General features: G+C 56.2%; 1 protein-coding gene across 2 annotated transcripts in view; it reads right to left on the bottom strand.

Annotated features, from left to right (window-relative positions):
* The window catches only part of PPP6R1 (protein phosphatase 6 regulatory subunit 1), a 30,610-nt gene extending 7,936 nt beyond the window's left edge, over positions 1-22,674 (bottom strand). The window contains exons 1-15 of one of the 2 annotated variants that reach the window (XM_032263095.1): positions 22,104-22,674; positions 10,390-10,622; positions 7,762-7,948; positions 7,536-7,673; positions 7,391-7,456; positions 4,919-5,031; positions 4,697-4,810; positions 4,008-4,170; positions 3,773-3,925; positions 3,532-3,666; positions 2,940-3,004; positions 2,699-2,814; positions 2,527-2,612; positions 2,299-2,388; positions 2,112-2,209 (exon numbers count right to left, since the gene is read on the bottom strand). In XM_032263095.1, coding sequence (XP_032118986.1) covers positions 2,112-2,209; positions 2,299-2,388; positions 2,527-2,612; positions 2,699-2,814; positions 2,940-3,004; positions 3,532-3,666; positions 3,773-3,925; positions 4,008-4,170; positions 4,697-4,810; positions 4,919-5,031; positions 7,391-7,456; positions 7,536-7,673; positions 7,762-7,948; positions 10,390-10,616 — 1,751 coding nt within the window. In that variant the 5' untranslated portion in view covers positions 10,617-10,622; positions 22,104-22,674. The remainder of the gene's footprint in view (positions 1-2,111; positions 2,210-2,298; positions 2,389-2,526; positions 2,613-2,698; positions 2,815-2,939; positions 3,005-3,531; positions 3,667-3,772; positions 3,926-4,007; positions 4,171-4,696; positions 4,811-4,918; positions 5,032-7,390; positions 7,457-7,535; positions 7,674-7,761; positions 7,949-10,389; positions 10,623-22,103) is intronic. The other variant, XM_032263097.1, reaches the window with a different exon arrangement.
* Positions 22,675-24,037: the final 1,363 nt, after the last annotated feature.

Raw genomic sequence — 24,037 nt, 5'->3', positions numbered from 1 at the left:
GCTGCCTCAGCTGACCTGTCTTCTCCTGCGACAGGAGCTCTGCAGGGCAGCATCTTCAGCCTGAGATTATCAAACCAGTCATCCACTTTCCATTCCAGAACTCCTTTGGGTGTAGTTTTGTTTGCTTAAGTTTTTAATCCTTCTGGAATGTTCTTGGTAGAGGAAGAGCTAACACAGTTTCATCCCAAAACGGCAGCTGGTGATCCCAATGCCTTCTACCAGTCAGTCCCTTCACTGTCCTAGCAGGATGGGGTACAGTAATTTTTTTTTTTTTTTTTTTTAAATTTAAAAAACCAGAGACAGTGTCACAACGTTGGCAAGGCTGGGCTCAAAACTCCTAAGCTCAAGAGATTCTCATGCCTCGCCTCCCAAACTGCTGGGATTAAGATGTAAGCCACTGTGCCCAACCCAGTTTTCACCTGAGCATCTTCTCCAGGGCTCTCAGCACAGGCCTCTGACCCACAAAGACCAATGCTCTTCAAGTCTCTGTGCTGGACACGGAAGCAGCAAACATGACATCTCATGTCTGCATCTGACAGCACCTATGTCCAGCTGTGGACTAAGTGAGGCACAGCTGACTATTCCCTATTGTGGTGCCCCTCATGCTGTGCTGTACAGGCGCCCCAGGGCAGCCATGGGCAGCGATCCAGCTCCCACACACTAACTGGATATGTCCTGGGGCCTCAGTCTCCCTGGCTATAAATGAGCTCAGGAGCCCTGCAGCCAAGAGTGGTCATGGGCACTCGATGGGATGATATCCAAGAGGCATCCAGAGTGGCTGGGGCAGGGGCTCCATGCTCCCTGTCCCTGGCCTCGCTATGGCCGCCCATGCCAGTGGCCCCTGCTCCCGCCCGGTCCAACTGCAGGAAGTCTCTGCGTCCTGCCGTGCCATGGCAGTATTCCTCTCCTTCCCCCTAAGGACACCACAGACTTACTCTTCCCAAGTTGTCTCCTTCACTGAGACATCACCCCCGGCCCTGTTCAGTGAGAATCTCCCTCAGCGGCCTCAGGGCCCCAGCCATGCCCAGCTTCAACAGTGCAGGGTCTGGAACTCTATCTCTGGAATAGAAGGCTGGCCCGCCATTACTCCCAGGAATCCACAGCCATACCCTGCCCGTCAGGGGTAGCTGGTGACAAAGGCACAGTAGCCACTGTCTGCCATCTCTGTGGTGAGCCCCGCCTTCCACAAGGTGACCACCCAGCCTGCTCTACTCCCACCTCCCAACCCAATCTTTGAGATGGATCTTGCTGCTGCCCAGGCTGGAGTGCAGTGGCGCAATCTTGGTTCACTGCAACATCCACCTTCCAGGTTCAAGTGATTGTCCTGCCTCAGCCTCTCAAGTAGCTGGGACTACAGGTGCCCACCTCCATGCCCGGCTAATTTTTGTATTTTTAGTAGAGATGGGGTTTTTTGCAAAGTTGGCCAGGCTGGTCTTGAACTCCTGACCTCAGGTGATCTGCCCACCTCGACCTCCCAAAGTGCTGAGATTACAGGCATGAGCCACCATACCTGGCCACTTTTTTCTGACTCTAGACAACAGATGCTTGCGACAAGAAACTCAGAAATGTTCATGATCACAACACCCAGAGGTAACTGATGTTAAGATGTCATTGCCACAAATCAAAACAAGCAGAACTGGTAATTGGAAAAAATATCTTTTGTCACCCCGAGTCCTGTGGAGGAGAGAACTGGACCCCTGTGTTCGGCAGACTCCTGACCCAGAGGACATCCATGGAGGCGCAGCTCTGCCTCACAGTCCCTGTGCCAGGACCTGCTGGCCCCCACTACCCTGAGCCCCTCTCGCCTGGGACCCCTAAGGCTGAGCTCCAGAGGTGGGAGGGACCTGCTCTGCAACCCCAGCACAGATGTTTGTGCTGCCTGCCCCTTGGAGAGGACAGACTGCAGAGCCGAAACTCATGGAAGAGGAGACAGACACACAAGGCTGCAGACAAACACAAAAGGCCACGGCCAGCACGTGCCCAGGAGGGGCTGTAGCTGCAGGCTGGGCCCTGCAGGACAAGTAGGTGGGCATGGGGGACAGATGCATGTAGGTGCGCCCGCTGATGCTGCAGAGGCAGGACAGAGCTCTGACCCTGCACAGGACACTCACTTCACACTCTCCTCCTGCTCCCCAAACTCCTCATCATTGAAGCCAAAGTGGTCAATGAAGGCGGAGGTCATGCGCTGCATCTGGAAGTCCATGAAGGCCTGTTGGGGTGCAGAGGTCAGAGCTGGAGAGAGCAAGGAGGATCCCACTCCAGCATAGCCCAGCACATCCCACACCACCCCAGGCCCACCTGCTGGAGCACAGCCTCCTCAGGGAAGTTGAACTCCTTGAGCCGGTCATCCTCATCATCGCTGGAGGAGTGTAGGTGGTGGGTGTTCACCTGGGGAGAGGAGGGGGCATCAGGGCCTGCTCAAGCCCCCAGACGAGCGTGGGCAGGCAGCTATGGTGGAGGGGAGGCTAAGAATGGACCAAGAGAGAGAACAGCAGGAGGAGTGCAGGAGGAGAAGCCGGGCCTCACCAGGTCCACCATGTTCTTCTTGTTGGTCTCCGCCAGGGGTCCCGATACAAAGGCTTCCCACTGCTCCTGCTGCTCACTGGGCAGCTCTGCTTAGGTAAGGGGGTGAAGATGTGAAGCACCCCCTGGCCTCAAGCCCCCCATGTACCCCTCAGGCTGGCCTGGGGACCCTCACCCTTCAGCAGCTGCCCCAGCTGCTCCACATTGGGCCCCTTCTCCATGTTCTGCACCAGGGCGTTGGCCACTCTCGTCAGGTGGCCCATGTAGCCTTTCCGAGGGCCCCCTGCAGACCTGGCAAGAGTGAAGGCCAGGATCGAAGCCAGGACCAGACACCAGGGATGCCCAGGCCCGGCCCAGCCCCCAACCCAGGCAGCCCCAGCCCCTGGAGACACGAAGGGCAGCCAGCAGGTGCTCACTGTACACGGTCGTTCTCCTCCCAGGAGGTCAGGATCCGCTCCACCAGGCGGCACTGCTGCAGCAGCTGTGGGAGAGCAGGAGAGGATGGCCTCGGGGATCGGTACACATGTAAGGAGCTCTGCACTGTGGCAGGGGGCCCTTCCTCAGACCCCAACTCATCCAAAAACAGGGGTGGGAAAGAGGGATGGAAGCTGGGGCTTGGAACTCCGCCATTCACCCAAGTCTCTCCAGTCTTTCTACAAAGAATATGTGGTGCATACACACTCACGCATACATGCTCACACACACTCATGCATGCACACTCACAGACATGCATACATGCTCACATACACATGCCCACACACTCAGCTGCTGGCAGACCTGCCCCCGCCCACCCCTCACTCTTTGGCTCAAGTTGTGGGTCCACTGCTTCCCTGCACCTGTATGTTTCATCCCATTTCTCCCTGGCCATGCCTCCCACACCCTGTCTGGGCGCTGGCACCTGACCCTACCCAACACTTGTAGGCGGAAGGAATGAGGGGTAGGCCTCTGGGAAGGGTGTGCCCACAGGGGACAGGCCCAGAAGGAGGGGATCAGGCAGCCCCAGCTCACATGTTTCACAACAGGGTTTTGGGTGGGCATCTCGGGGCTGCTGTCGGGAGGTGGCCCCAAGCTCAGCATGGTGCTCACACATCCCTCCACTTGGGCATGCAGGAAGTTGTTGAAGACATAGTGGAAGAAGAGGTCCTATGGGAGGACACGGGTTGGTACCAGAAAGGACCCGCCCTAGCCCCCAAGCCCCCAGACCCCAAACCCCAGCCCCTGAGTCCCTAGCCCAGTCCAGTCCCCGCACCAGCATGGTGTTGGGCACGTCCAGTGCCAGGAGCTCCTGCGTCAGGGCCGCATCATTGGCGCTCAGGGCGCTGGCCAGGAGCTTGACCACGTGCAGCCGCGTGTTGCCCAGAGGCGGAGACAGGGTGCCCCACGTCATCTGTAGCGGTTCCAGCTGCAGGTACAGGGAGGCCTGGTTCCCGAGGGCTGCCCTTCCTGCTTCCCTCGGCTCCCTGAGGACAACACCCACCCCTGACCTTGGGAGGCTCCAGTAGGAGCTGGTGGAAGCAGGTGAGCCGTGGGCGCAGGGCATGCAGGGCGCCCACACTGGACACAGAGCTTTCCAGGGCCCCCTGGGCCAGGAGCTCCAGCTGCCCATCCACACTGCTGAAGAAGTTGTTCACGGTCATGGACTCGGACCTGCAGCAGGGCGGGGTTGAAGGCAGAGTGAGCCTAGGTGGCCTGCACGCCCACAGAAGAGCAAGCACCAGGACCGAGTCTGCATCTGGAGGAAAATGAGGAGCCACGTTCCCCTAGCACTACTCTCTTTTGAGGCCCTTCAGACGAGGCCTGGCTTGGGTGAGGAGCTGGTCAGGCCACAGCACTGGCAGCCCACCATGGGGCACAGGCACAGGTGCAGGGTGGGGTCGGGAAGGCACAGCCCAACAAGGTAGTGGCCTGTGTGGTAAGGGTGGGGCAGGGTGGCCTGGGGTACCTCCCAGCACAAGTTGTGGCAGTGGCCTCAGCCTCAGCGCCCTTGCTTGCCAAACCAGACAGGAAGACTCCTCTCTCGGCACCCTGCTGTCCATGGGGAGCACAAGCAGCCACCACAGAGCGAGGCGCCATGGGCGGGGGTTTCACTTGGTGACACTGAGATCCGCCCCTGAGGGGTCACAGAGCCCCTGCAGAAGGGCATCATGCACGGTCTGTGGCCTACACCCCTCACCTGGGCCTCTTGGGCTCGAGCAGGGTCAGCAGCACCTGGATCCCGCTGACGATGACGGACTGGCTCTGCTCCCCCTCAAACATATTGCTTAAGAGCTGCTCGATTGTCTCCTGCCTGTGGAGGCAGGGGTGGGGGTGATGGTGGGGGTCAGATTGAGAGTCCAGGGGCCCAGGGCTTCCCCAAGTAAGCTCCCCCCGGCCTTAGCCTCGCCCGCACACCCACTTCTCCAGGGTGGCCAGCAGCTGGTCAGGCTCTGGGCTATCCTGGACTTGGATCATCTGCTCCCGGCTCAGGCGGATGATGTCACACAGGGACTGAGATGCGTTGGAATGTTGCTGGGAACGAGGAGAGACAAGTGAGCATCCTGGTCAGGCACCGGGCTCTCTGCAGCCTGATGCCAGGAGCCCCTTCCACGAGCTGACCATCCAGCCCCAGCCCGGACAGGGAAAATCGGTCACCCAGACACAGGGACACGTATCACAAAGGAGGGTGCACGGAGGCACCAACTGCTAAAGGAAAGATGGTGGAGAGAATGGGAACCCAGGAAGGCTTCCCAGAACAGGAGACATCCACACAAGCCCCGCACACCCACATACGGGGCCGGCAGCACCACCCACAATGACCCAGATGGCTGCAACCGGGTAGCGAATATGCCCAACCTAGTCTGTCCACACAGGGGAATATCACTCAGCTAGGAAAAGGAGTGAAGCTGATATATGCAACCACATGAATGGGCTGCAAAAACATCATGCTAGAGAAAGAAACCAGACACAGATCATGTAGTGCACGATCCCATTTATATAAAATGTCCAAAAACAAATTCAGAGAGCAGAGTAGTCTGGTGCTTGCCAGAGGCTGAGAGGGGAAAGAGGAAAACTGGGAGGGGCTGCTAATAAACACAGGGTATCTTTTTTTCTTTTTTCTGGAGAAATGGTCTCGGCTGGGTGCAATAGGAGATACCTATAATCCCAACACTTTGGAAGGCCAAGGTGTGAGGATAACTTCAGCCCAGGAGTTTGAGACCAGCCTGGGCAACATGGCAAAACTCCATCTCTACAAACACACAAAAAAATTAGCCAAGAGTAGGTGTGCGTTTCTGTAGTCCCAGCTACTCAGGAGGCGGAGTGGATAGCTTGAGCCCAGGGGGTTGAGGCTGCAGTGAGCCAAGATTGCGCCACTGCACTCCAGCCTGGGCAACAGAGCAAGACCCTGCCTCAAAAAAAAAAAGATACAGCCTTTCTACCTCACCCCAGGCTGGAGTGCAGTGGTGCAATCATAGCTTACTGCAGCCTTTAACTCCTGGACCCAAGCGATCCTTCCACCTCAGCCTGAGTAGCTAGGACTACAGGTATGCACCACCAATACCAGCTAATTTTTAAATTTTTTTGTAGAAGCAATGTCTTGCTATGTTGCCCATGGTTGGCCTCAAACTCCTGGGCTCAAGTTATCCTCCAGCCTCAGCCTGCCAAAGTGTTGGGATTACAGGCAGGACTTGTTTTCTGGAGCGATGAAAAATAATCTAAATTTGACATGATAACAGTTAAACAACGCTGTGAATACACTAAAAGCACTGAATTGTAAGCTTCAGTGGGTGAGTCGTATGCTGTGTAATTTATATCTCAGTAAACATGCTACAAAAGAGAAAAAAGAGAGAAGTACAAGCAGAGCTGGGTCTAACCCAACCGGCAGCTGCCAGGGCTTGGCTGTGTGGCCCCTGGGCTATGTCTTAGGGCCCTCATGGGGACAGGCCCCAGCCTGGGTAAGCCCAGAGCCATGTCTCTGCTCTGCAAGCCTGTGCACTCTCAGAGGCAGAAGCTAGCACTGGGACCTGTTACTCTCAGTGGCCTCAAGGATCTGAGGCTCTTAACACCCACTCTACACTTGGCCCTGTGCTGGGCACCACGGCAGAGATGGAGACCTAAGCTGGAGAAACACACAGATGTGGGGCTCCCAGAGCCAAAGGGGAGGGAGAGAGGGCCCTTGAAAGCAAGACCACTAGACGGACTCTTGGAATGACAGAGTTTCAATTAGGCGGGAGACAGGGAAAAAGCTGCCAGGCCCAGCAGCCAGCACAGGCCAGGGTGGGAAGGGAAGCATGTGGGGCCGGGGCCGGGGCCGAGGCCTGGTACAGTCAATGAGGAGGACCCTCCCTGCAAGCCATTATGTGCCAAGTTCCTGGTTCATGCAAAAAATCTTTCCAGCACTTTCAGAGGCTGAGGTGGGAGAATCACTTGAGCCAAGTGTCTTTCCTTTTCTCAAAGGGAAATCTTCCTTTTCTCAAAGGGCATGGATATACCTGGTTCTCATTGCTCTCTTTTCTCACCCTTTCATTTTTTTGTCTGAGACCGGGTCTCACTCTGTCACCCAGGCTGGAGTACAGTGGTGTGATCATGACTCACTGTATCCTTGACCTCCCGGCTCAAGCAATCCTCCTACCTGAGCTTCCCAAGTAGCTGGGACTACAGGTGTGCACCACCACACTCAGCTAAATTTTTGTAGAGACAGGATGTTACTATGTTGTCCAAGCTGGTCTCGAACTCATGGGCTCAAGCAATCCTCCCACTATGGCCTTCCAAAGTGCTGGAATTACAGGCATGAGCCAATACATCCAGCCCCAATTCCTTTTTTAAAAGCAGGGAGATGCCACGGGGAACAGACTCTAAGGGGAAGCTGCAGGGGCACCGCAACACTCACATTCTCATCCTTCGACGGGTGGATCTGCTCAATCAGCCGCTGGACGATCTTCTCCTCGTTGAGCCACTGAGGGAGAGAAGGCAAGGGCTGCATCACCGTCCACCGGGTCCAGCCCTCCACCCACAGAGGAGCTGGCCCTGCTCACGTTGACAACGTCCTGCCTCAGCTGGGGCCGCTCCACACAGGTGAGCAGGCGCAGCAGAAGGTCCATGATGGCCGAGGTGCCGATGTGCTGCAGCAGCAGGTCCACGAAGTCGTCCTTCTTCCGCAAAAATGACACGAGCTGAAGGTACATGGGCTGCGTCACACATGCGACCTGGCCCAGCCACCAACCCCGCCCCACGGTGGGACCCAGGTGGGGTCCAGGGCACCTGGTCTGTCTTGCGGTTGATGAGGATGCCCATGACCTTGCTGAAGAAGCTGGCCAGCAGCGGGTTGAGGCTGCCGCTACTCTGCAGGAAACCGTAGAGCCGGTTCAGGAGGGACTCGTCAGCACCCAGGGCGTCATTGATCTGGGGCACATCTGAGGTCAGAATCTCGCAGGCCACACTGGGGTATCTGGGAGGCAAGCACAGGCGGGTGGTGGCTCGGGTCGGGGACCAAGGCTCCACCCTCTTCTCTGCACCAGGCATTGGGTTCCTGGAGCCACAGAGACCCCAGTCCGGGAATGAGAAAAGGCATGAGGGGGCAGAGGACAGGGTCAACACAGAAACCAAGAGCCCACAGCTGGCCTCCTCCCACTGCTAACACCTGGCCGTCTCATCCTGGGCTCCTCACCACCCCAAGACAAGCCTGGTTCTGAAGCTCTGGAGCTTTCTGGTCCCCCAACTGCAATGCTTATCCCTTCTGCCTCTCAGCGGCTCCACTTGCAGACCCGTACACTGCCCCACCTCCAGCTGACTCCTGGGACCTTGCTGAACTTCCAGCCTCACCTCCTGCCTCCCTTCTCCAAACTCTCACCCGGTACCCGACAGCTCCAGGACAAGAGCTGCCCCACCAGCATGCCACTCAAGGTCCTGCTCCAGGTCTGACCTGTCAACTGTGGGAAGGTACCCCTTGGGAGGCCGGGGCAGAGAGATCACTTGAGGTCAGGAGTTCGAGACCAGCCCGGCCAACATGGCAAAACCCCACCTCTACTAAAATACAGAAATTAGCCAGGCATGGTGGCAAGCACCTGTAATCCCAGCTACTTGGAGACTGAAGCAGGAGAATGGCTTGAACCTGGGAGGCGGAGGTTGCAGTAAGCCAAGATTGTGCCGCTGCACTCCAGCCTAGGCAACAGAGAAAGACTCTGTCTCAAAAAATATAACAGGCCAGGCGTGGTGGCTCACACCTGTAATCCCACCACGTTGGGAGGCTGAGGCAGGCAGATCACAGGGTTAAGAGATTGAGACCATCCTGGCCAACACAGTGAAACACCATCTCTACTAAAAATATAAAAATTAGCTGGCCGGGCGCAGTGGCTCACGCCTGTAATCCCAGCACTTTGGAAGGCCCAGGCGGGTGGATCACGAGGTCAAGAGATCGAGACCATCCTGGTCAACACAGTGAAACCCCATCTCTACTAAAAATACAAAAAATCAGCTGGGCATGGTGGCGCATGCCTGTAATCCCAGCTACTCAGGAGGCTGAGGCAGGAGAATTGCCTGAACCCAGGAGGCGGAGGTTGCGGTGAGCCGAGATCGCACCACTGCACTCCAGCCTGGGCAACAAGAGCGAAACTCCGTCTCAAAAAAAAAAAAAAATTAGCTGGGCATGGTGGGGTGTGCCTATAGTCCCAGCTGTCAGGAGGCTGAGGCAGGAGAACTGCTTGAACCCAGGAGGCGGAGGTTGCAGTGAGCCAAGATCATGCCACTGCACTCCAGCCTGGTGACAGAGCAAGACTGTCTCAAAGTACAAAACAAAAGAAGCAAAAAAACACAGTCTTTTGAGTCTCACTTGGATTAAAAAGTAAGTAATTTTTGCCGAGCATGGTGGCTCACGCCTGTAATCCCAGCATTTTGGGAGGCCGAGGCAGGCAGATCTCCTGAGGTTGGGAGTTCGAGACCAGCCTGGCCAACATGGAGAAACCCAATCTCTACTAAAAATACAAAATTAGCCAGGTGTGGTGTCACATGCCTGTAATCCCAGCTACTCAGGAGGCTGAGGCAGGAGGATCGCTTGAACCCGGAAGGCAGAGGTTGCAGCGAGCCAAGATCCCACCATTGCACTCCAGCCTGGGCAACAAGAGCGAAACTCCGTCTCGAGAAAAAAAAAAGTAATTTTAAAGTGTCTTCAATAGCAGACAAGTGTTTCACACCCAAAAAAAAATTTTGTTGTTGTTTTTTGGTTTTTGCTTGTTTTTGAAACAGAGTCTCGCTCTGTCTCCAGGCTGGAATGCAGTGGCGCAATCTTGGCTCACTGCAACCTCCACCTCCCAGGTTCAACCAATCCTCCTGTCTCAGCCTCCCAAGTAGCTGAGACTACAGGAGCGTGCCACCACATCCAGCTGATTTTTGTATTTTTTAGTAGAAATGGGTTTTCACCACGTTGGCCAAGATGGTCTTGATCTCTTGACCTCATGATCTGCCCGTCTCAGCCTCCCAAAGTGCTGGGATTACAGGCATGAGCCACGTCACCCAGCCAAATATTTTAATGTTAATAAAAAATTAGAAAAAAGAAAAAGCATCAAATAAAGAGAAAACAGCTGGGCATGTTGTCAAACGAATGTGGTCCCAGCTACTAGGGAGACTGAGGCGGGGGAGATCGCTGGGGCTCAGGCATTTGTTCCTTCCATGACCCGTGACTGTGCCACTGCCCTCCAGAGCCCAGGATTGGTCTGTACCCAGTGAGCTATGTGGCCTTGTGCAGGGAACTGGCTGCGCCCTGCCTTGCTTTCCTCAAACCCAAGCTGGAGTTTACTGATACTGATGCATTTCAGGGCAGCTATGAGGCTTATGTAGTGAAGGTGGGTGTGATGCTGATATGGCACCGGCTGGCCCAGGAGCTGGGGAACTCACTTGTAGCGCAGCCGCTCCTCGCCGCTAGCTGGCGGCTCCTGGGTGACCCAGGCCACCATGGCCTGCAGGTGGGACGGCTGCAGCAGGAAGTCCAGCAGCTTGCGGTTGACGACCTTGCACTCCTGCAGCACGTCTTCCTCGTCCAGCAGCTCAGGCAGGCTCAGGTCCTCCCGCTCCAGCAGCGTGTCCAGGTGCGAGCTTGTGTGCAGGTCAAACTTCCAAAACATGGCGCCCTGGAGGCATGGACACAACCAGCGCCGGGTCAGACGCCCCAGGGGAGTCCCTGTGGAGACTGATGAGACACTGACCACAGGGGCTGAATGCCTACCTTGAGCACAGCCTCTCCCCAAGACCCGGCCCTCTCCCTCACACTGAGCCTGGCCCCGCCCCAGAGATGCCTGCAGGGTCAGCCTCCACCACTCATGCTCAAGGCTCTCAACAAGCACCGGAGCCCTGCAGGTGCCCTCTAGCCCGCCCCTCTTCCCCCATCTACAGCCTCCAGGCCGCCTCGCCTGAGGTCCAGGGGGTCACTTCACACCCGAGGCCTAAGGCTTTAAAGTCCTTAGGTGTGGACCGTGTGCAGGGCCTGTGAGGAGGGGCTGGAAACTGTGCACTGAGGGGCCTTGGGCCCTATCCCCCCATGAAGGTCTGCGTCCCATATCCCTACTTTTGGGCGGGGCACTACAGGGTGGGGCCTGATCCTCTGGCTTCAAATTTGCTTCAACCTATATTTGTTGAGCAAACTCAAATGTCCAATGACTTCCAGCGCAGAGTTGCTGCTTGGCCCAGCAAATCATCCAAGGCTGCGTGGGAGGCATGGGGTGGTGGCAGGGGGAAAAGAGGAAGTCTGTGTGTCTCCAGGCTGTGTCTGTTGCCTGGACACCACTCACACACAAACACACCCCAACCATCCTCTCACCCAGCACCTAGGCTGGGACAAGGAAGAGGAAAAGCTGGAAGGGAGGGGCTCCCAGAATAGTCACTGACCAGGGCCCGAAGGAACCCAGGATGCGACAGACAGGCTCTGCGGAGGAAGAACAAAGTGAGCTGGCAACACCCGGCCCTGACCCTGCCCCTATCTGGAGCTGGCTCCTGCCCTTGGGAGGACAGTGCCTGGTTCCAGCCCCCAAACACTCCTGCGCAGGTAACTCACTGGCAATAAGGAAACACACAGAGAGCATTAACTAGATGTCAGGCAACACTGTCCTGAGCCCCTGCCCTGCACTACGCCATGCTCCGCAGAACTACAAAGCCTCCACGCAGGCCTTCCACTGCAGATCGGACCTGTGACCTGTGCTCTCAGCACCTGACGATGATGGTCCTGGCTCTGCATGTGTGCTGTGCACATGATGTCCAAGCTCACAGGCAGTCCTTCGGTGTCATCAGCCAGCCACACAGGACAAGGGGCAACCGAAGCCCACATAAGTCAAGCAGCATCCTGGAACCTCAAAGGCCATCTGGTCCCAAAAGATAGCCTTTGTGGAGCTCTCACCACAGTTAAGGCACTGACCAGAGCTCACACTCGTCACCTGCCTCCTGACAATCGCATCGTCAGCTAAGGCAGAGGCCACTGCTACCCCCAAGTCACCATAGAGGATGCTGAGAACAGAGCAGAACCGGCACAGGAGGCCAGGGTGCCTCTCCCGCAGCCCCTCATTGCTGTCGCTCCCAGGCCAGAAGCTAGTCCCTCTCCGACAACGCCTTCTGAACCTTCTTCAGGTTCAGTCACCCCCTCTGCACAGGCCTCCTATCTCCTCGAGCCCCTCTAACCTATCACCTCAGTGCCCACCAACCCCCAGGCCTGACTCAGCTCCAGGCCCCAGGGAAGAGACAGGGACACATGGAGCACCAGGCCCAGGGAAGAGACTTCACCGGCACTTAGGGGAGCAGCCTGTGCTGACAACAGACAAGACAGAGCCCCACACATGGCCTCAGGCAGGTCAACCGCCTCCTGGGCCTCCCTTCCTCTCCTTCCCCCATCGCTTGAAGCTAGGCCACCCTAGGGCAAGGATCTCCTCGCCTGTCCACCTATGACTGCCTCGGTGACCACCCTAAGGCTGGGCTCAGCTTGGGGGGTTGTGGTCCAGACCTCACTCCCAGGCTGCCCGTCTGCCTTGGTGAGTCTAGACTGGCAACAATCCTGGTATGTTACTATGGGTCCCTAAACTTGGCCAATGACAGGTGAAGGTGAAGCAGAGGAAAGAGTTCTGTGACCAAAAACAGTCATGGCGGCAGGTGGGGGACTAGGGGAGGCAGCAGCAGACTCCAGGCATTTGAACCCCTGTTCCTCTGGGGGCTGCCAGGTCCCAGTCCACAGCACCCAGTGACCCAGCCCTTACCCTCCACCAGTCCACCTTTCCCAATAATCCCTTTTTCCTTTTTTTGAGATAGAGTCTCGCTCTGTCGCCCAGGGTGGAGTGCAATGGTGCAATCCAGATTCACCACAACTCCGCCTCCTAGGTTCAGGCGGTTCTCCTGCCTCAGCCTCCCAAGTGGCTATCACTATAGGCACCTGTTACCACACCCGACTAATTTTTGTATTTTAGTAGAGATGGGGTTTTACCATGTTGGTCAGGCTGGTCTTGAACTCCTGACCTCAGTGATCCGCCTGCCTGGGCCTCCCAAAATGTTGGGATTACGGGTGTGAGCCACCACACCCAGACTCCCAATAATCCTTCTAAGGCCAGTGTAGGTGTTCACACCTATAATCCCAACACTTTGGGAGGCCCAGGCAGGCAGAGCACCTGAGGTCAGGAGGTTGAGATCAGCCTGGCCACCACGGTGAAACCCCGTCTCTACTAAAAATACAAAAAATTAGTTAGGCATGATGGTGTGTGCCTGTAGTCCCAGCTACTCGGGAGGCTGGGGTGGGGAATCACCTGAACCTGGGAACGAAGGTTGCAGTGAGCCAAGATCACGCCACTGCACTCCAGCCCAGGTGACAGAGCAAGACTCCATCTTGGGGAAGGAAAAAAAAAATCCTTCTAAAGCACAAACATGGGTACCTCTATCTGCTCAGTGATGTGCACTCCACCAAGCCCACATCCAGGCTCTAGTGCCCCTGCCCAGCCAGCTCACTGACATCCATGCCCCCTCTGACCGAGTGCCCCAGGGAGGCAGTGCCCCATGCCACCTCGGCAGTGCTCCTGGGACTGCCACTTCAGGTGTCTCCTGCACAGCCTATGGCTGCCTAAGGCAGTGTTGGACAGACATCCCGAAGGCCCTACAGGTCTGGGTGGATGGGGGCATTCCAAGCACTCCAGGCAATGATGTAGATGGTATCGGCTGCTGGGCTCCGGCACCTGCGCTGTGCTGACTGCTCTTCTTAGGACTTCATAACTTCACAGCCATTACCTCTACCACCTCTCACAACCACCCTCCAGGGAATGGCCCCATTTTACAGGAGAGGAAACTGAGGCACACCAAAGTAACTGCCCATGCCCCGATCTAGGGGTTGGTGGGCAGCAAAGCAGGCACTCTCAGTCTTCAGAAGTTGAATTCTCGGGGTTTGTCCTTGTCCCCAGCACAGGGCCTGTGTAGTGGACACTTATGGGATGAACGAGCAAGTTCTGGCCGGGCTGGCTCCCACACTCACTCTGCCTGAGGGACCAGCCCTGGCCAGAGCGACCCTGACTCTCACCTCAAGGAGGAGCTTGTCATTTCCAGGCCCACCCTGCACAGACCTGTCTGGATGGTAAGCTCCCAGTCCGCCTTGTCCCCAGCACCTAGTGCTTACTCAGCAGACACCTATGGATTCGGGGTGGAGGGCTGCGATCCTCAGGTCCCTCCTGACCCAGCTGTGACAGCACAGCCCACTCCCAGCCTGTCACCACCAGAAATTTAGGGACTTCTCAGGCCTCCCTTCCCGACCCAGGCACTGCTGACCTCCCCAAACATAACCAGAACCCACCTCTTCTGCCTGCATGACCACCACCCAACTACAGGTCCCCCCACACTCCCTGCACCTCACCCCTCCCTGCAGCCATGCAGAACCAGCTGAAGGGAAAATGAGACCCACTCACTCACTGGGTCAGCACCTGGGACCCTCAATAGCCTCCTGCTGCCTACTCACCCCAGCCACGCTGGCCTTCTGTCTGTTTCCAGAACACACCAAGCTTGGATACACCTCGGCGACTCTGTCCTAATAACTCACTTCTTCTCATCCTCGGATCTCTTGCCAAGCGTTCACCTCTCAGAAGGGCCTTCCCTGGCCTGCCTGGCTCAAGCAGCCCCCAGCCCCGCCTTTGTCCACCACTGTCTCCCTGAGCTGTGCACTCTGACCTGCCACCTGGAACCATCTCTGGGACACAGCAATGAAGTGCTGGAGGTACACACTCGTGGTCCTACAACGCTTCCTCTAGAACCTTCCCCCTAGGTTACCATGAGCACCTGAGGGTGGCAGCTAGCATGGAACCTGGCCCTGGCGGGTTCATAAATATTAGCTGCAAAGCAAACCTTATTTCACAAGGCCCCAGCTCCTCCCAGGCAGGAGGCTGCCGTACCTGTCAGGGCATGGGCAAAGTGAAATCACTCCCACCTCAGCCCTTCCCAGCCACTCCTATGGGCTCCCTAAATCAGGAGGTGGGGGAAAGTGCAATGTCACCCAGGACAGGCTGGGGAGGCTCGGGCTGGCCCTGGGGGCTGACCCAGGCAGGCGGTGGGTGTGTGTTTTCCCATATGTCTAGAGTGACGAAGGCACCACCACTTCATGAGGAAACAGAACTGTGTCCCCTCCTTGTTCTGGGAACCTCCGTGTGCACAGTGGTACCTCATCTCTCCACTTCTGCCCAGATGCTAGACCTTCCAGAGGGACTGTCCCCTACTTTCCATTCTGCTCGACAAGGAATGCAACGGGCCGACCACCAAGTGCCCATGTCACACATGAGAAAACTCAGGCTCAGCAAAGGTGACTCACCAGCATGCAGACAGCAGGGGGAGGGGGCATGGATTTCCTGATCTGGGTGTACCTGGGACCAGAATAATCTCAAGGGGCAACCGCCAAATTAATCATGACTCTGCCAATTTCCGGCCTAAGGCTGTAGTGAGCAAAACACCGAGACGTGGCAAGCACAGACACACAGCCTCTTTCTCAATGAGAAACCAGGCAGGCCAACAGGCTGCCCGCGCCATGCCAGCAAAGCCAGTTCCAAGGAAGCACATGCTGCAGGCTTTCACCTATGTGAAGCGTCCAGAACAGACAAATTCAGAGACAGAAAGGAGACCATAGGCTTCCAGAAGCTGGGGGGCATTAGGGGAAGTTCCTGAAAAGAAAGGGTGATTTTAAAAAATGTTCCAAAATCAATTGTGGTGATGTTTCCACAACGTTGTGATTATACTAAGAACCACTGAACTGTACGCCTTATTCATTATTATTATTTTTTGTTGAGACAGTCTCGCTCTGTAGCCCAGGCTAGAGTGCAGTGGCACAATCTGGGCTCACTGCAATCTCCAGCTCCCAGTTCAAGCAATTCTCCTGCCTCAGCCTCTGGAGTAGTGGGGACTACAGGCGTGCACCACCGTGCTTGGCTAATTTTTGTATTTTTTTAGTAGAGAGGAGGTTTCACCATGTTGGCCAGGCTGGTCTTGAACACCTGATCTCTAGCGATATGCCTGCCTCGGCCTCCCAAAGCGCTGGGACTATAGGCATGAACCACCGTGCCCGGCTGTACACTCTAAATGGATGAAATATATGGAATATCTCAATAAAAGCTGTTGGAAAAAAAAAAAAAAAAAACCCTGCCTCAAGCCATCATCGCCCATGGCAGGGCCAGAGCCAGGGCCGGGCTCAGGCCTTGCATGGATGTCCCAGCGTCCCCAAAGCTGATGAGATGACGGCCGGCCTGGCAGAGCTGAAGCTGCCAAGGCTCTTGCCTGGGGCACTCACCCAGGTTACCCCTTTCCCATCCCTCACCACCAACAGTCCTAAGCCAAGTGAGCCCCAGCCGCAGTGGGGGCAGGATAGGAGGAGCACCAAGCCAGTATCTGCAGAAAACCCTTGTACCCGCACTTTCAGGTGCTTGTCTCGTCTCCACGTCGAGACCAAGTGAAGAATTCTTATTATTCCAACAGAGACTCCTGTGGAAAAGGGGCCCAGAGGGGCAGGGCCACAGGGCTACCAAGTAGCAGTCAGGATTCTGTCTGTTCCAGTGTGCCCTGGTCTCTAAACAAGAGGTGGAAATTCTAATACTGAGGCCCATCGCTCACTTCTAAGATACCTGATTAAAGAGTGCACTCGGCCCCCAAGCCCCTACCCCTGCTACAGCCTAACCATCTGCTTCGGGGAATAGGTCAGGCTTCCCCAAACCCAGCTTCCCAGAGAACTGCGGCAGGGGCTGCCAGAAGGAGACATGAGGGTACTTGCTGGTGCATGATGGCATCCAAGACCCACAGCCCTGAGAACCCAGGCAGCCCCTTGAACTCTCAACCTCAAGTGGCTCCTCTGAAAATCAGAGCAGGCTGAAAGGCTCAAATGCAAGTGAGTGGTCAACACTCTACAAACATCAATTGTCAGGCTCTAAACAGAATTAAGATGCAAAGATGTAAGATGAGAAGAAAAGAAAAAAGAGAAAAACTTTCCCCCACCACAAACTCTGAATGCACTATGGCCTGAAGCCCTGCTTCTCAGTCCCCTCTTCCCATGTAATGAAACCTGCTAGAATCCCTAGGAATCAGACAGGAGAGGTGGGTTTCATTCTCATTCTCTAACTAGGTAAACCTGGACCAGGCACTTGACTTTCTGAGTCTCCTCTCCTTATCCACGCAAAGGGGACACAGCCCCCCAGGGCAGGCTGCTGTGAAAAGGCACTGAGCTAAAGCAGGAGGCCCCCACACCGCAGGAGCCTGGCAGGTACAAGTCCCTTCCAGTCCACCCGAGGCCATGTCCAGACACTTTCTGGCAGAACAGGTAGGGGACCATGACTACCCCAAAGGTGACGGTGCTAAACGCAGAAAAGCAGGAGAAAGACACTGCCCATCTGCCTAAGTGACTCAAGTACTTTTCCTCAGACCACTCAGATACTATGGCAGGCGCCATGTACCCCGCCACCCCCATTCTTAGCAACTTTTAGCAACTTCAAGAAAGCGGAAGTGACTACCACTAGTTTTAAGCTACCGTTTGAAAACCATGAGGCTGGCTGCAAACGGAAGAAGGGGAAATTGTAAATGAGAAAGGAAGCCATTAAAAACGAAAACTAGCTCTGCCGCTCTGCCTCCGGCAGCTCTGCACTATCGCCTCTGGTTTCTTGTTTTGCTGTGGTGTTCTAGGGCCTTCAACACCAGCCACCCCTCAGAAGCCTGCCAGCCCCTTCCTTCCCCGAGTTGGATGGCCACTAACTGCAGCTCCCACAGAGCTGTCCCCCACTGCTGCCAGCATTTGTCCAAACGCAGCCGTGCTGCCAGGGAACTGGTGGGCCCAGGCTTCATCTGTCACCCCTTCCTAACCTACACTGACCCACAAGCACCCAGAAATGAAGGTCAAGGGCACGGGGGTCTCTGGGGCCTCCAGAGACAGCCACCTGAGCTGCCTCAAGGCTCAGCAGAAGCTCCAACACCTGGCCACCTGGCCGCTGCCCTAGGAAGGGAGAGAGCCCGCTACTAGCAGCAGGCTGGCCAGCACCCAGCTCCTTAAAGGGTCCGGAGTCCCAGAGGACAGCATGACCGTCTCCCTCTAACGTCCCCCAAGCCTCCGTCAGCTCTCAGCCAAACCTGAAAGAGGGCTGGGAACACCCAATTCTAGGGACACAGTAACAGTCATGGCAACAGCAACCCCACCACCTCTGAGCAGGCCCTATGGTGTGTACCAGCTGAAGAACCCAGCACCACCCAGCAAGGAGGAATCAGCAACACCAATTTGGCAGAAGGGGCCACTGGGGCCAGAGAAGAAGGGGGACCTGTCCAAGGCCCAACAAGATGATGAGCTAGGGCTTTCCTGTGGCTTGGGAAAGCCTTGGGGAGGGTCCCCAGTTAAAGAGGACCCTCAGTGCCTCTCCCTCTCTGACCCCAAAACCACACCCTCCCAGGGGAGCTGGCAGCCCTGGTCCAACATCAAGGGATGGAATAATTAGGAAACAGAAGACTCTAGAAACACTGGCCAAGGACTGGGATGGGGACTTACCGCCCACATTCAGAACTCGTCTCCTGAAATGGCCACAGGTTTAAAGAAAAAAAGGAAAAGATCAAGGAACAGATTTTGAAAAAGCTCTTAGTCTAAGCCGGGTGCGGTGGCTCAAGCCTGTAATCCCAGCACTTTGGGAGGCTGAGGCGGGTGGATCACGAGGTCAGGAGATCGAGACCATCCTGGTCAACATGGTGAAACCCCGTCTCTACTAAAAATACAAAAAATCAGCTGGGCATGGTGGCGCGCGCCTGTAATCCCAGCTACGCAGGAGGCTGAGGCAGGAGAATAGCCTGAACCCAGGAGGCGGAGGTTGCGGTGAGCCGAGATCGCGCCATTGCACTCCAGCCTGGGAAAAAAGAGGGAAACCCCGTTCAAAAAAAAAAAAAAAAAAAAAAAAATGAAAAAGCTCTTAGTCTACGGCCATACCACCCTGAACGCACCCGATCTCATCTGAAAAAGCTCTTGGGAAAACAGAATGGGGCAGAGTGAATATTAGTGTGATCCGAAATCAGAAAGGCTTGCGTTCACATTTTACATCCCCCAAACTGAAATCTCTGTGGCCTAAACCAAGGATCTCACCCCACAGAGCCTCAGTTTCCTCATCCAGGAAATACCTCACAGATGGGGTTCCTGCAAGGCAGCACTCTCTGGAAAAAGACCCACAAAACTGGTATGCAAAGGGAAAACCACAGTTTGGCATAGAAAGGCAGGTCAGCTCCCACCAAGGCAGTTGCCCAGTGATTCCTACTCTGGAAAGGCCCCTCACTCTCACCAAAGCTCCCAGGCCTCTCTCGCCTCATCTCTTGCTACCTCCTGTGTGGGTGCCACACCTGACTGCCCTCCGCAGGGCTGGGCCACTCCCTCTACCTTCCCTGAGCCCTACGAGCCTGACTAGCTCCTCCTGGGTCCTTTAGGCCTCCACACAGACACCACTTCCTCCAGGGAGCCTCCCCAGCTGCATCCACATTAGGGGCCTGCTCCATGCTGCTTCCACAGCATCCCGCAGTCACCCTAGGACAGCATGTGAGCCTCAGCTCTGTGACAGGATGTGCCTGTCCAGCCATCTGCCTTCCCCTGAAAGATGTCGGCTTCCCAAGATCTAGCATAAGGCCAGGCCCAACTAAAGCTACTTGCTGAACTAATGAAAACTGAAGCCAAAGAAAGGTGCTCTGCTAAGGTCACTGGACCACACATCCCAGGAAAAAAAAAAAAAAAAAACTGGGGAGGGGGACCAGACAAGCAAGTCCTCCTCTAACGGAAACAGCAGATGATCTAACAAAAGCTAACAGCCACAGAGACGGTAGTAACATCACAACATCACACTAACATCACAATACAACAACACACAGCTCATGAGTCACAATGGAATAAATAAGCCACAACGGCACACAATATCCCAGCGATGGAGCAAAGTTCTCCTCTGCGCTGCTAACATTTGGGCAGGACAGTTCTTTTTGGTGTTGGGACTGTCCCATGCATTGGAGGACACATGGCAACATCCCTGGCCTTCACCTCCACTCACCAGATACTGGCAGCATTCCCTCCAGCTGTAACAACCAAAAACACCTCCAGATATCACCAAACGTCCCGCAGGGGACACAATCACCCCCAGTTGAGAACCACTGCAATAGACACTCTCAATGAAATAATAATCAAAAGAACGGCCAGGTGTGGTGGCCCACGCCTATAATCCCAGCACTTTGGGAGGCTAGGCAGGAGGATTGCTTGAGCCTACGAGTTCAAAATCAGCCTGGGCACCACAGGAGGGCACCATAGCAAGACCCAGACTTTACAAAAAATACAAACATTAGCCAGGCATAGTACAAAAAATACAAAAATTGACCAAGCATAGCGGCACATGCCTATAGTTCTAGCTACTCAGGACGCTAAGGTGGGAGGCTCACTTAAGTCCAGGAGTTCAAGGCTGCAATGAGCAATTATTATACCATTGCACTCCAGCCTGGGTGAAAGAGCAAAACCCAGTCTCAAAATCATCATCATCATCCACAGAGCTACCAATTGCAGAGTGCTTACTGTGCCTTGCATTCTGCCACAGGCTTCCACAAACCTTGCACTGAAACCCTAGAACCACCCTCAGAGGAGGGCAGGTCTTGTCCAGGGTCTCATCACTGGGAAAGGCAAAAGCCAGACTTGGCCTAGGTCTGTCTGACAAAAGGTCCTCTAACAATGAGCTGTACGGCCTTGTCATGATCCCAATCCCAGAACTAGAGTTAGGTGGTTTCATGTACCCTAAGCAAAATAAGTTGGGCAAAAGTTAAAGAAAAAGCGTAAGATTTTAAACAGCACAAGCAGCTCCAACAGCCATTCTACCACTAGTAAGCACATGTGGCCGGGCGCTGCAAGCATTTCCATGTGTACTGTGCATGTAGGCACACCAAGTACTCATCATGTGTTTTTCAGGCAATCTCAAGTCCAGTGCACGCTCATGGTTAGACACTGGCCCTTGGGCTGGATGAAATCCCACCTCAGTTTCTATACAACTGTGAACTCAGCACTGCACCTGACAGTCTAGCGGATTCCTTTCCTGAAACATCTTGCCTTTCAGGCGGGTGTTTAGGGTAATGTCTGTGTGTAAGAAAGACCTCAACCAGGGGTCACATTGGCCGGGACAAGCACCCCAGGCAGAGCTACTCTGCCCCTCACCCTCCCAACACATCTGCACTCAAGGCTCCAGCGTTCCCACCCTGACATATCCGCACGTGCTGCTCCTTCCCCCGGAAGGCCCTTCTTCCCACTCTCCATCTGTCACCTCCTACTCATCCTTCCTGGACAGAAAAAGCCATCCGTCCAGCCAGTCTCACCGGTGCCTGCCGCTCTGTGGCCCCCTGCAGCTCCCTAAGTTACCTCGATCAAAACACACAGGACTTGTGACTGTCCCGCTCTCCCTTTGTCCCCCCTCCAAGGACCGGCCCCACCTCCAGCAGGGCCTGGGGCTGATGCCCTCTCCTCAGTGCCCAGCGCCAGGCGCCCTGCCTGCCCTCAGCAGGCTTCATGTCACTTTAGCAGGCCAGAATGGTGGCTGCTCCAGAGAAGTCCCGCTCCCAGGTCCCTCTGCACAAAAAGCCGGAGGCGGGAGAGGCTCGGTCAAGGTGGAAACAAGCCCCGTTCCTCCAGCCCTGTGCCCCAGGGTGACAGGCTACGGAGCTACGGAGGCTGCGCCACACAAGGGGTGGCGGGGCAGACATCGGAGCGAAAAGGAAGGGTGCAGGCGGGCAAAGTCCAGGGTAACCAGGGGGAGACTCCTGGGGGGCCGGGGAACCGGCCAGAAGGACAAGAGAGCGGAGATGAGGCTCAGGGACTGAGAAGCGCAGCTGGTAGGAGAGCGGGTGGGGAAAGGCCGAGGGCAAGAGACCGGGACGGGGGTGGCGGGGGAGCTGAGGGGAAGAGATAAAGAGCCTGGGAGGGACGAGGGGGAAGAAGCGGGGGGCCGTGGAGAGGGAACCCGAAGGAAAGAGGAGAAGGATCCGAAGGGGAAGAGACCGACCGAGGTCCCCAGGGGGAAAAGCCCGAGGGGACGCGGAGAGGGAAAGACGTGGGGCCAGGCCCTGGAGGCAGGGTCGGGCGACGCGCCGCTCACCTGCGAGGGGGGGCGGCGGCTCCTCGCACTCGGGGCTCATCGGGGCGCCCCCCCCGCCCCGCCGCCGGCGGCTCCGGCCCCTGCTGCGGGGCCCGGTAAGTGGGGGCGGGGGCGGCGTCGGGGGCTCGCGCAGGCGCTGGGGCTCGCGGGGTCCGCGCAAGCGCCTGCGGGTCGTGGGGGCCTCGCGCGCCGGGTCCCGCAGAGTTAAGGGGGTCAGCGACGGGTGGGGTGGCCGGCGGGCGGGGGGAGTCGCGAGTCCGCGTAGGCGCCTCCGGGGTCCGCGGGCGAGGTGGGCACGCGGGCCAAGACCGGTTGCGGGCGAGCCGGGTCGCGAGGCCCGCGCAGGCGCCTCAGCCGGGAAAACGGGGGAAGTCGCTCCGACCCAGCGCCTGGCAGGAGGGGAAGACGTCCTCCTCCGCGGTCCGAAGGGGCCGCAGAGCCGAGCAGCGATCGACGGAAGCCGAGGCTTACTTCCTTAACCACCCGTTCCCCAAAACCGCTCAGTCTCCGAGCTCTGCGGCCCTTCTCAGGGCCTCCGACGCCCGGCTCCCTCCGCCACTATCCCACAATCCCCCTAGCGCCGGACGCCGCAGGAGGCCCCGCCCTCCCGTGGCCGTCTCGCTGCGCAGGTGCGGGAGGGGCCGCACACTTGGGCGGCGCAACGCGCGTGCGCCGGGACACTGCCGACCCCGCCCATTCTTGAACACCGCTGCCTCAGACGCGCTTGCGCCCGTTGGCGCCAACGGTCTGGCCCGGAATAAACCCAGAAGGCTCAGTGCGCCGGAGCTGCTGTGCACTAGGGGCAGATTACTCTACGGCTCCGTTCCAAGGCCCAGTGGATATTCCGCTCCAGGATTTGCCTTCGCACTCTCTCCGTTTGGAAATCGATTCGCTGTTCCGCCTCCTCTAATCAAGTCCAACTTTGGCTCCAGGGTCGGGCTCCTGCGGAATCCAGATCTGGTTATCGCTCCAGCCAAAGCCAGGCGCCTACGTCCGCCTCTCTTATTAAGCCGCCAGGGAACCTCAGGGGCCCCCAGTCTTTTCCATCTGCAGACGACTGTCCCGGCCGGGTCGTTATTGTTGCCAGTTCCGCCCAAAGCCGCCTCTAATAGCATCAACTGAAAGACACAACCTTGTGTCTAGATTGATGAAGGTCCCATCTGGCTTTGAGCCTCAGTTTCCCCAACTTTAATAGCCCCCCTCACTACCCATATTAGAAGCCTACTGTTACAATCGTGTGCGTGCGAGGAACTTGTTTTTTTAAGACTGCAAATTGGCTGGGCGCGGTGGCTCAAACCTGCAATCCCAGCACTTTGGGAGTTCCGAGGCGGGAGGATGGCTAGAGTCCGGGAGTTCGAGACCAGCCTCCCCCAGTATCTATAAAAAAAATTTTTTTTAATTGGTTGGGCATGGTGGCCTGCGCCTGTGTTCTCAGCTATCCAAGAGGAAAAAAAAGAATTCCAATCATGAATTTGTGTCCTTCACATCTGTTAGCTTCTCTTTAATTGCTTTTTTTTTTTTTTTTTTTTTTGTGTGTGTGTGAGGCGGAGTCTCACTGGGTTGCCCAGGCTGGAGAGCAGTGGTACGATGTCGGCTGGCTGCAACCTCCGCCTCCCAGGTTCAAGTGATTCTCCTGCCTCACTCAGCCTCCCGAGTAGTTGGGATTACAGGCATGCACCACCACACCCAGCTAATTTTTGTATTTTTAGAAGAGACAGGTTTCTCCATGTTGGCCAGGATCCTCTCGAACTCCTAACCTCGTGTGACCTGCCTTCCTCGGCCTTCCAAAGTGCTGGGATTACAGGTGTGAGCCACTGCGCGTGACCAGAATTGCTTTAATCTTTGTTGCCTTCACCAGCATCCCCTGATGAACAGGTTTTGGCAGTTTGGTTTTTCAGCCGTCTCTTCTGGTTCCTGCTGTTTCCGCTGTTTGT

This window comes from Sapajus apella, unplaced genomic scaffold, assembly GCF_009761245.1.
Source record: "Sapajus apella isolate SASKATOON/1434 unplaced genomic scaffold, GSC_monkey_1.0 scaffold135, whole genome shotgun sequence".
NCBI lineage: Eukaryota > Metazoa > Chordata > Mammalia > Primates > Cebidae > Sapajus > Sapajus apella.
Note: the sequence above shows the minus strand (reverse complement) of the source record. Positions and strands in the feature narration are given on the sequence as shown.